We start from the raw sequence: 12,738 nt of genomic DNA on the forward strand, positions 1-12,738 counted from the left end.
GAAGTGTTAGCTATTATGAAAATGACAAAGAATATCTGGTGTTAGACTCTTTGCCTTTGCTAATCTACTTTAATTCTCAAAATAATTGTTTTTATGTATTTTCAACCTGTTTTTAGTTAAGGCAATTGAGTTACAAAGAGGTTATCTTGTCCAGTGTTGTGCAACGCATTAGCTTCAGAACAAATGGGGATTCAAACTTTGGTTGATTGGGCAGCAGGACTCCGTCAATTCTCAACACCTCTGCCTTCCAATGGGCACCTCTTTACTGGATCCTCAGTCCTCTAAAAGCTTCCACTGTATCCCTTCCTATAGCAGTTCTGAAAGCTTCCACTGTATTCCTATAGCAGTTCTGAAAGCTTCTACTGTATTCCTATAGCAGCTTGCCTGGATCTTTCTGGTGAGTTTCCCCACATCCTGGTTTTATTATTTGCTTTCCAGCAAACTTTCTCCTGTTAATACCTCCTTCAGTGTAACCTTGTTAGCTTTGAGGACACACCCCTGGCCAGACCTGGGCTTATGGAGCTGCCTCTCCCCACCCCTTTCCTCTGCTTCAGTTAAAATATCATCTGATGCCTCTAGTTCATTTCCTTTGCTTTTAGCCCTCAGAAGGGCAGGAGAGACCAAGGTTGGGGCCAGAATCTACATCCCAGAGTGACAGTGAAGGGGCCTTAGGGGAGCAGTGACTCCCCATCCCCCAACCCCTTTCTTCACAGGGGCTGTTGGCAACCAAGGAAAACTGCTGAGAAAATGAAGAACTGCTGGTAAGATTTGGATAATGGAAAGAGTGGTGGCAAGACTGGCATAGGGATCATTGGAACCGAGTATCTGTGTTTCTGCAGTGGTAGTAGAATGAAAGGAGGTGAGGGGTGGAGAGAAGACAAGAGAATAAGAGGGAGAAGTACAAAAAGAGACAGAGGAAAAGAGAGAAGGAGACAGCCACAGAGGCAAGGAAATCAAAAGTTAAAGAAAACAGAGACAGAGAAAAAGGTATAGAAAGAGTGAAATAATGAGATACTGAGGAAGTGAAATCGATAACACCACAGTGGGACAGTGGGAGTCAGAGATGTGCAAATTCTTTACATCTCTAAGTTCAGTCTAAATGGAGCAAATCATCTGTATTGGGAATTGATCACCTACATTAATCAGGTTAACCAGGTTTAAAAACATGAAGCTTCTCATCTGGAGGGATTCTTGTTTGACTCATTTATCTTCTCATCTTTTTAGGAAAATTCCAGTATTTTTCTTTGTATGCGTTTTTCTGGGATCCTGGGCATCTGCGGCCATTAAGCGTCGCCCAAGTAAGGACCATAGTTTCTGACTTTTGAAATATTGGTTGTTTCCAGAAACAGGCAGTACTGTGATCAAGCAAGGGTGTGGCTGAGTGAAGGCTGAGTGAGGCACCCATGGTCCTTTTCACCTCCATTTTTCAATTCTGCTTCAGCCCATGGGGATGCTGTAGTGGTTGCTGGGCTCAGTGCTGAGTGTATAAAGGAAGTCCTGACTATGATCATAGTGGGCAGGAAGGACATCAGGTGTGCCCTGTGCCTGATTCAGATGATGGGTGGACATGGGGATGGATGAATGGATGATAGATGGATGGATTGACCCCCAACAATTTGGTATAAACAGAGATCTGAAGAAAATGTTTGATGTACTCAGATGGCTAAGCCAAAAAAGCTTTATAAATTTTTTGCTTTTGAAGCCTAGGAAGTCTTTGTCATCAAGTAAGTCTCAGCAAGGTACCAAGGTTGGAGGGTTATAGGAAGTCTCCTGTGGGGGTAAAAAAAAAAAAATCTCTGTTAGGACAATCTTCCACATGTGTAAAGAACACCCAATTCAATTCTTGAATTTCCCATCAAATTTAGGGTTTAATTCTTCTCATAATTATTATCTTCTTGTTACTCTTCCCAATTTTAGGATACTGCCAATAATCTTGTTGGGACCTTTATTTGATGTCTTGAAATGAATTTGTGAAATTAAATGCACCTTCTATATTTTATTTAGGATCAATGAATCCTAAGTCTCCCCCAGATGATCCCTCTTCTACTTAACAAAGATTCCTGAGAACTTCACTCTGAGAAGCCTCACTGAAATTGTTCAAGTCTGACTCTGGACTCTCATTAGAATTCTAAAATTTGTGATGTTTAAGGAATATTTTTTATCCCAAACCACCAGAAGTTTTCCAAACAGACGTCTGACCTTGTACCTTTCAGGACATTGCACAGCTCTGGTTGGTTCCAAAAGGAACAAATTCCTACCCTTCCTCAAAGAAACATTTTTCCAGCACAAATTATTAAATCAACTTTGTGCCTTGCATCCCTTCCAGAATAAGTTGAATGTGAATGAATTAGGATCACTGAGGTATAGAGTTAAAGCCAAATATACTACTTACAAGCAAGCTTGTATGAGATTGTATTTTAAATAGTTGCTCAATTATTGGCAATCTCTGTAGTGGATGAAGTGAGATAACATGGTATCTTTTTTGTAGGATTCCCTGTCAATTCAAATTCTAATGGGGAAAATGAACTCTGTCCCAAGATCAGGATTGGCCAAGATGACTTGCCAGGCAAGTAGAAATATGCCATATTGAAAATGCATGTTTTCCAAACTGAATTCATTCTTTTATTTGTGAGAGTTGTGGAAAGGAATTAACCAATCTCATTTTGGATTTTGCATTTTATTTCTACAGGATTTGACCTGATTTCTCAGTTCCAGGTAGATAAAGCAGCATCTAGAAGAGCTATCCAGAGAGTAGTGGGATCAACTTCATTACAAGTGGCTTACAAGTTGGGAAATAATGTAGATTTCAGGATTCCTACCAGGTAATTTATCAAAAATGTTTTATCCAATTATCTCCCTCAAGTGTGTTTTAAAACATGGATAGCTATGGAATGTTAGAGAATTTTCTCATGCTTAACATTTCTTGGGTCATGATTTTATTTAAAGATTAAGGAATTTATTCACTTATCAAGTGTTAGTGCTTTTCATGTTCTCAGTATATAATTTACTTTCCATTTCAGGAAAAAATATCACTGAGACTACATTGATTTAAGACATGGCTTTTTAAACTTTGTGTTCTATTTTTTTAAAATAATCTGTCTGGTTTTGACTGAAAGGACCCTCTGTGAAAAGTGCCAGAGGTTAAACATAAATTTAACTCAGAGCCACAGTGTGGTTAGGAGACTCACAGTGGTGCTGTTCAAGTGTCCTGGTGCTGAAATAAAACCTTACATCCAGTGCTTGGCTCCTGACAGACACCAAACAGAAGCAAAACTCAAATAATTATAACATAGATGATGATAGTGATAATAACAAAAAATATTCCATTTCTTTGGTCTCCTTTCTAGAATTAAGCCTTTTATTCTTTATTACTGAGGTGTTTTATTTAGTGTACATGTAAGCGTGGAGTTGTACCATTGTTATAAATGAGCTTTAGTGATTTAGTTTTTGTTACCTACTTACCTTATGTGTTATTGTTATGATTATTATGTGTTTTAGTGCATTGTTAAAACAGAATTAAAATTCCTTTGGTAGAGGAACAAGAAGATTAGGACTTTAGTGGACCTTAAGTTGTAAAGGTAAATAATGATTAATTAGAAAAAAAAGAATATTGTAGAAACTTCTAAGTGTTTATAAAAGAAAATTTTGGTACAGGTAGAAGAAACTGATATAATATGGTGCCAGATTGGCAGATAAAAAGTCACATTTTCAGCATACTATATTTTATAATACAATAATAGTACACTGTACAACTTTTTATAGATGTACTAGTTGACATTAATTACAATCTATTCCCAACCCTGTGATGTAGGGACAGTATTACCCTTATTTAATGGAGTAAGAAGCTAAACCTCAAAAGTTTAGTTGCAAAATTAAATGAAAAAATTGGCACATGTGGGGTTGGGGTGGGATTGAAACCCAAGCCCCTTGGTTTCAGAGGTTGTGCTTCTAACCACAACTCCATGATGAGCCTAAACAAACCATTTGCCTTTAGGGATGATTAAAGACATGATGACGGCTACATTGACTATTCCTCCACTTTACATTCTTTTCATGCAAGAAGTGCTGTGTTCTTAAATAAACTTCAAAAATGTTATTTTTCCTTTATTTAATAAAATTATAACAAGACACAAGACACCCTGATGTTGATCTAAATTCTCTTCTGTGATTTGAGGCACAATCTGGATTATCATTAGCTCTAATTTCAGAGACCATCAACCTGAGATCATATAAGCCCTCTTTGTTGTTTTTCCCCAAATTCTGAGAGCCAGTACTAAACTTTCTACACAGGCTATTGCTTTATATTTACTATCTCATTGATTCCCTGCCCCCACAAAGACTAAAACTTTTGTTTTTTTGCTGAGACTTATTTAGAGGTGAGGAAAAAAGGAGGAAGGAATTAGACGAAAGAAGGAGGAGAAAGGTATTAAAAGAGGAGGTGAGCCAGATGGATGAGTTATATGAAGTCCCAAAGAGGTAGTAAAATATGTTTTTGGAGAAGATATTTAAACTTCAATTGCCTCAGTTGAAAAATAGAATAACCATCAGAAGTATGTCACAAGGTTGTATGTGAAGCAAATGTTGATATGGGAGAGTGCTTGAGCAGAGCCTGGTATATAGTGCTGTTAGGTAAGTGCTGATTGCTAGTGGTGCAACATGCTGGGAGGGGACAGTATATGTACACAGGTCTTTTTTCCTTACTGTGTTCTTTCTTTTTAAGCTCCTTTCTAAGTCCTACCCATTCAAAAGCCAGGTGACAAGGAAAGTAGTGATTGGAATTGTTCTCAGAAAGCAGATAATCTTGGTTTAAAGGGACTTTCTGTGCTGGAGAATATAGGTTCTGAGACAGCTAACACAAACAATTAGCAGGATCTTAATCGAAGGAAAAATTATGGCATATAGGACTAATGTTATAGAGTCATAATTTATCCTTATTTTATTTTAAAAATTATTTTAAAGATATGAGATACATAATTCTTTGCCATTTTTTATTCCTTATTTTAGGCATGCTAGTTTAACATTGTCAGCTCCTATTTATAAACATGTTGTTTGTTTTCCTTAAAAACAGAATTCTTCACTTTATTTAGGTTAAGATCATAAATAAATGTTTCAAGGTTTGAAGACTTTCAAATCTTTTATTTAAATCCTTATAGTTCTCCATTTAAGGTACTCTGTGAAGATTGCCATGTAATGGAGTAAATTATTTATAGACACAGCTTCTTTTAAATAATGTATGCTGTCAGGTTTACTTATCAATGTGCATGGCATATTTACAAGAGCAAAACTTTGGGTGCTCAAAATCAACAATAGACTGACTGTTCCAGAAATTAGACTTGTGAGACTTTTAAATAGTCATAGGCAATACAAATGTGCATGTATTTTATTAATATGAGCAGTAAGATAAATTGATTTTTCTTCTCTTACCATATTGACAAACTGTACTAGTCTAGTTTGAAAAATGATTAACTTGATAGTCTTAGTTATATTTGTATACACACATACATACATCCATTCACGTGCATGGAGAGAAAGAGACTTACAGATACCTTTGATTTAACAGTACATCTATAAATAAGGTATTCTCTTAGCAACATCAAAACCACCTATCTTTCTTTTTTTGTTTATATGCACCAAGTCAGAGATAATTGGCACACATCCTGTCTTACTTTAAACATAATCTCTTTGCTCACTGAGTAGGAAAGGTTGAATGAAACACAAATTGGAAGAAATCCATCAGTTAACCTCACGTCTTTGCAGAAGAGTTGCCTGAGCATGTTATTGTGACTTCCTGAATCAAAACAGATTTATTTTTAGGGACTGATTTATTTCTGCAGCTTTCCTCACCATATTCATAGACAAATATACAGACATATATGTATGTCTATATATAATTTATATGTATGTCTATATTTAATATATGTGTCTATATATAATATACATGTCAATATGATATATATATGTATATGTGTATATATATATATATATATATATATATATATACATTTGTATAGATACAAAGGTAATACTTAAGGAAAATAAGAAGATAAAGCATTAAGATTTATCTTCCTTTTGTAAAAATCTCACACCTCAACAATAACTATCTTGGATAAAAATACGAAAATACATTCTTTAAGCACCTAGTTAAGTCCAGAAAACTCATTTAAAAGAATGATAAAAAGCATCTATTTATAATTTAAATGGATACTTGCCAAACTGCATCATTGAGTACAACTTTACACATTTATTTCCCAGGTCCAAATTTACTAAGGTCAATTAAATTGATGTACAAACTTCCACAAGTTTTTATAGTTATACAATAAGCAGTATATTATATTATCATTGGTGAACCTTAGTTTCTTTTCTAGAGGTTATTCTGGAATTGGTGTAATTCTAAAAAATATAAAGTCAGAGGAAATAATGACAAACTGACAAATTATGTTAAAAACAAATATCTGGAATGATGTGGTAGTTAGCTCCATTCTGAGAAAATAGGACTGTAAATAGTTCTAGTACATTTTTAAATTCTTTAACTCCAAACTAAATATTTTTAAATTTACATGTTAAAACCTGCTGTATACTTGACAGATATAAAGGATATTTAGTGAACTGAAAACTTTGCAATAGGAATAATGAGCATCATAAGTGAGCATGCAAAAATATGTATTTATATAAAGTATTTCATCCAGTTTTATAAAAACAAACCAAAATTATGGCTAAGCTGGATGCTGGGGTACACGCCTTTAATCCCAGCAATTTGGGAGGCTGAGGCTGAAGGATTGCAGGTTTGAGACCAGCCTTAGAAACTCAGTGAGGCTGTAAGCAACTTAGCAAGACCCTGTCTCAAAAATTAAAAAAGAAAGAAAGAAAGAAAGAAAAAGTCTGGGGATATAGTTTAGTGGTAAAGGACCCAGTATTCACCACCCCTACCCCGCCAATGGCTAAAAGGAGGATTTGGATGATAAGGAGCACTCAGATGAAAAGTTTTACATTTTTATATTGGACAAAATGATAATTTTTGAGATAGTTGACATTTTTTTTAAAGAGAGAGCAACCAAGATGGCAGCCATTGTGCCTTTTGATGATCAGCTTGTCTCTGAGTTTACATACATCATTTCCATTTTTTAAAAACTTTCTTTTCTTTTTTTTTAAAATGTGGTGCAGAGGATTGAACTCAGTACCTCGTATGTGATAGGCAAGTGCTCTACCACTGAGCCCAGCCCTAGCTCGTAGTTGACACATTTTATTGAAGATTTGCACAAATACTTGAAGAAAAGAAGTTAAAAATTTTTATACTATTATATAATAAAGTTTTGTAGAAAAAGTCAAAGTAAAGATAGATAGTCTTAGTAAAGTAGTTTCATTATGGCTAAATATTCTTTAAGCTAAAGAATTTACTAATGTAGAAATTCTTGAATTTAACAATATATTTTCATATGACTGGCAATAACATATGATAATGTGATAGATTTACATGTTATCATTTTAGTTTGTAAAAAAAAATGGAAATAGCATCCATTGGGATATTTCTTCTTGCCTTTCTCTTTGCTCTTCACAAGAAGAGTTTGACTTGAAGGAGTTATTTGAAACTCTGGTTCCTAGTATATAATTATTTCTAGAAATTTCAAATTTTATTTTCTAGCAAACAAAATTTATTGGCATTCAGTTTTCCTAGCAGTTCTTCCTTGTTCAGGAATTTTTCTATGCTTAGGAGAAAGGGAAGGTATAACCTTTGGGTCGAGTCCTTGAAAGATGATGTTCAATCTGACTTGGTTTTAAAATTCAGTCTTTAGCTCTTAGTAGTTTGGCTTCAACAGAAGATCCAAATAGTAATCTTCAGATTGCTGTCTTCACGTAGATGGAGATGCCTTTGGTCACTAATGGTTTCACACTGCCCTTTAAAGCAGTAAAGAAAGTAGCAATGATAAATTGAGTTGGGTAGAGAAGTAAAAATTGGTCATTTTTGCTTGTCATCTGGTGACAAGCGATCAGCGGCTACCTAAATGTCATACTTTGAACTGCCTGGAAAAGACAAATATTCTTAGTGTGAGGAAACTTCTAAATCAAGTTTTGCATAGTCACTGATTTTTATAATGCTTATGTGGGTCTAGAGTGCAACTGTGTAGGAGAATAGCAGGGCAATTATGAAAATAACAATTATGATATGTTACATACAAATTAAAAAATTAAGTCACTTTAATTAAATGGTTTCATAAACCAGTAGAGCTGATTTGAATTCCAAATAATCTCCTTTCTCACGTAAGGTAAAAATGTTGCTGAGAACTTTGCAAAGATGTGTTTTTTGGCTGAGATGGAATTGCTGAACAGTAGCTCTTTCGGTAGCATAAATGGTAATATTGTTGGAATTATGTGGCATTGGGAACCTTCCTTAGCTAGGAGGGAGGGGTTTTTAAAATGTGTATTTTAAGATGGAGCATTAATGTGCATGATTCTGTGAAGGTCTTTATGAGCAGTCATGAAAGAACAAATACTACATAGTTTTTCATACTGTAACCTTCCTGTAGGTCTAGTATCTGAAATAGCATAAAGAGGGAAGATGCTAAATATGTATGAGCTCAGAAAACCAGATTTATATATACTGTTTCAAAATTTTTCTCAGGCACTTATATCCCAGTGGACTGCCTGAAGAATATTCCTTTTTAACTACTTTTCGGATGACTGGAAGCACACTTGAAAAGAACTGGAGCATTTGGCAGATTCAGGATTCCTCTGGGAAGGAACAAGTTGGCGTGAAGATTAATGGCCAAACACAATCGGTTGCATTTTCATATAAGGGCCTGGATGGAAGTCTCCAAACAGCAGCCTTTTCAAATTTGCCTTCCTTATTTGATTCCCAGTGGCATAAGATCATGATTGGCGTGGAAAGGAGTAGTGCTACTCTTTTTGTTGACTGCAACAGGATTGAATCCTTACCTATCAAGCCAAGAGGCCAAATTGATGTTGATGGCTTTGCTGTGCTGGGAAAACTTGCAGATAATCCTCAAGTTTCTGTTCCAGTAAGTATAATATCACATAGTAGATGAAAATGAAACCAGGTCCCTAAGGCTGACCCCAGAAGTCATTGATAATTAGCTGAACACCTCACACAAGAAGTAGTTACTCATTTTTAAAATTTACTGAATCACTTATTCAAAAAGCCTTCAGTGCCTATTGTGAACCTAGCATGTACCAAATGGAATGGGGAATCAGAGGCAGTTAAGCAGATAGCTCCTGGTTTTGAGGAGCTTAAAGTCTACCTGGAGGGTGTTACATACCCACCTGGAGCACCTAGAATCCTTCTGAGGTAACCATACTTGTGTAGTACAAATTGTGTAAATATAACTAATGAGAATATTCAAAGTAAACTGAAGATGAATCCCAAATTCAATTAGTCAAGAGTTCCATGATTCTTGGAGGCAATGAATTTTGAAACAAAAGGATTTGAATTGGAATTTTAAAAAGGTGCATTCCAGCAGAGGGAAAGACCATTAAGGAAAAAAGAAGTCAAGAATATGTAGGCCACATTTAAATGTCTACAGGCAGGCTGGTTTGTAGGATAAATGTGTCTGAAAATGTGAGTGGCGGGGTGGGGAAGAGGGAGGGATACTAACTGCAGAGTGGTGAGAGATGAGATTAGAGAGTATCTTATGAACAAGAATGAAAATTATATAGATTGTATAATATATACTTATTGAGAAGTAGTCTCACATGACATTATAGACATAAAGGATTTTAAAGCTTTGTTCATGATTTTACTGTGGTGATTCATGCATATAAAGGTAAGGAATTTTATAATGACCCTATAATTATGCTAACAAGTACCTTATAGTTCTATCCTTTTGAATTGTTACATTTTCACTGAACAATATTTTAAGAGGATATTTTTATAATATTATGACAGGAATTTTAAAAAATATATATTAAAGAACACTTTAAAAGAGACCAAAGATGTTAGAGCTCAGTATAAACACACCACTGATGTCTCTGTCTCTTATACTGGTATGGAGCTGTTAAATTCTAGTCACAAAACACATGTCACAGAGGGTAGTAGGGGTGATACAATGATTTTGAATCATTTCTGTGCACTTCTCAAAAAAAAAAAGGTTATCATGGATCTCAGTAATGGAATTGTTCAAGTAACTTGTTTTTGAGGGAAGAATTGTGATTAGTGTGAAAGGTAGTGTGAAATTTCTATATTCTGTGATGGACAGGAAGCAATTTCTAACTGCCACGTTAATGCTTTGGCTTGTAGACTCTTGAGAAAGTATTTTTTCATCTAATGAGTTATCACACTTCAAGTGGCTGGGTTAGAAAGCCTGTGGGACCACTGTTGTGCCATCTTGAAATTCTGTGCAGCAATATCTCTGCAGAGGTTTCTGTACAATACTGAACTTATATCTCTGTCATTCCTGGGCCATGGGTGGGGTGCAGAGAATTTAGGCTACCTTCTTACTGTGAGGAATATCAATCAAGTAGTTTTCAAAAGAATTTTTTGATTCATTGGGCTTAAAAAACATTTTAAGTCGTTGTAACTCTGAATTCTGGGTGCTCAGATACTATTAAATTGTCTGATTGCCAGAGTGATAAAGTCTCAGGCTTATTTCATTATACTATAGTCTTGCCAATGGTATTATAACTGATTGTACTTTCTATCAAGTATGGTCTCACATCACAATGGAGACCAGTTCGTACCCATTATTTTCCATTTTGTTCTGCAACTAGGAACCTGGCCTCTGGTTTTACATTGTGCTTCTGACCCACTGAGGAGCTTTTCTAAGTCCATATGCTATAGTCAATGTTAAAAGTATTTGTAATAGGCATGAATAAATTTATTCCTTCAGAACAAAATCCAACTTCCCCACCAGGAAACACAAAAGAGAGTTGAGCCTCATGCCCTATTAAAGTTTCATATCAGGTGACCATGGTGGTAGCGATAGCAGCATTGACAATGATAACTAAATTATATCAAGATTATAAAAACCAGTTTGACCTACATTCAAGGACTGCAAGTGACAATGTCAAATTCAAACTTCTTATAAAATGTATCCCTCAACCTTCACCCTGGTAAGACAAAAAAGAACAAAAGTATGTAAGAGAAGTCCATTTATGCTTTTTAAAAAAATCATCTTAGTTCCCTTACTTTACCAACTTGACATTTTCAAAATGCTTAATTCCCATTAGCTTTTTGATTTTGGCATCAACTTGGCAAGATTGTAAGTACAGATAAAATAACCTTCATTTCTCAGCTGGAGAAGTTATCTTAATAGGTCTACTGGCTTGTAAGAAACAATGTTAAGCATAAAAAAATTAATCTATCTTATTTTCTTTCACATCAAGAAGCTTTTCTTTGAGAAAAAAATGCATACAACAATATATCTTTCTTTATAAAGGATCTTATCATTCTTACTTTGGAAGGCATTAGTAATCTGCTTAGATTTTTCAGAATTTACTTTTCAGGACAAGTAAATGTTAAAAAGAAGGAATATTGTACAGTATATAAAGCACATTCTTAGACACTAATCCCATTCGTTTATTTACTTAATAAACTTTCATTGAATGTCTATAAACAGTAGTCAAATAAATCACAAAATTTGTCTTCTCCAAAGATAAGAAGGTGTTGGAGTTGGAAACCAAACAACTTGACTCCTTATCTGGAGAATGAGGGGCTAAAAAGTATTCATAGTATACCACCATAAGGACCATAATAGTGAAGCATGCTGGGTGCCATCGAGGCACATTGAAATACCTCCTCATTCAAGTCAGGGTAGGGAGACAAGTATAGGAGATGCATTCTGAGAGATCTCCTATGAATGAAAAGGAGTTATCCAGAATACTAGATAAGTCCAGTATTCCAGAGCAGATGGACTTCTCATTTGAAAATTCTTCCCTTTGCAAATTTTGTTAGTCTTCCCACACCGCTCCTCACTTTTTTTTTCATTGTTGTTGTATATGCAGAACTTCATGATAGAATGGGTTCTGAAAATCAGTGCAAAAATGGTGATGATTTTGCAGAAAATATTGGTTATTCAAAGAGATCCTTATGTTGGATCATAAATAAAAATAAACTTTACACACATTAAAGACTTCAGTTAAAAGATGAGGCTAAAATAATGGATATTAGGGGCTGGGGCTGTGACTCAGTGGTAGAGTGCTCGCCTAGCACGTGTGAGGCCCTGGGTTCGATCCTCGGTACCAAATAAAAATAAATATATAAAATAAAGTATTGTGTCCAACTACAACTAAAAAATAAATATTAAAAAAATGAATACTATAAAGAAGTAACACAGAGTTTTTTGTTTTTATTTTTTAAATGAACCAGTGTAAGGGAAAGATTAATTTAAACATGTAGAAGTAAATCTATAAACTACACAGAAATAGATGAATCTAATAAAATAAATTTTTTTTGGTAATAGGGATTGAACCCAGGGTGATTTAACCACTGAGGAAATGGATGGCATTAGAGCAGATTATGCTAAGTGAAGCTAGCCAATCCCTAAAAAACAAATGTCAAATGTCTCCTTTGATATAAGGAGAGTAACTAAGAACAGAGTAGGGTCGAAGAGCATGAGAAGAAGATTAACATTAAACAGGGATGAGAGGTGGGAGGGAAAGGGAGAGAGAAGGGAAAATGCATGGAAATGGAAGGAGACCCTCAGAGTTATACAAAAGTACATACAAGAGGAAGTGAGGGGAAGGGGAAAAATAATACAAGGGGGACAAACGAATGTCAGTAAAGGGGGC

The 12,738-nt window shown here is 35.1% G+C and overlaps 1 protein-coding gene across 1 annotated transcript in view; it reads left to right on the forward strand.

Moving 5' to 3' along the window:
* Positions 1 to 747: 747 nt before the first annotated feature.
* The window catches only part of Col9a1 (collagen type IX alpha 1 chain), an 83,776-nt gene continuing 71,785 nt past the window's right edge, over positions 748 to 12,738 (forward strand). The window contains exons 1-5 of the mRNA XM_027928273.3: positions 748 to 761; positions 1,225 to 1,298; positions 2,489 to 2,566; positions 2,690 to 2,822; positions 8,618 to 9,014. Of these exons, the coding sequence (XP_027784074.1) occupies positions 748 to 761; positions 1,225 to 1,298; positions 2,489 to 2,566; positions 2,690 to 2,822; positions 8,618 to 9,014 (696 nt within the window). The remainder of the gene's footprint in view (positions 762 to 1,224; positions 1,299 to 2,488; positions 2,567 to 2,689; positions 2,823 to 8,617; positions 9,015 to 12,738) is intronic.

This window comes from Marmota flaviventris, chromosome 6 (genome assembly GCF_047511675.1).
Source record: "Marmota flaviventris isolate mMarFla1 chromosome 6, mMarFla1.hap1, whole genome shotgun sequence".
Taxonomy (NCBI): domain Eukaryota; kingdom Metazoa; phylum Chordata; class Mammalia; order Rodentia; family Sciuridae; genus Marmota; species Marmota flaviventris.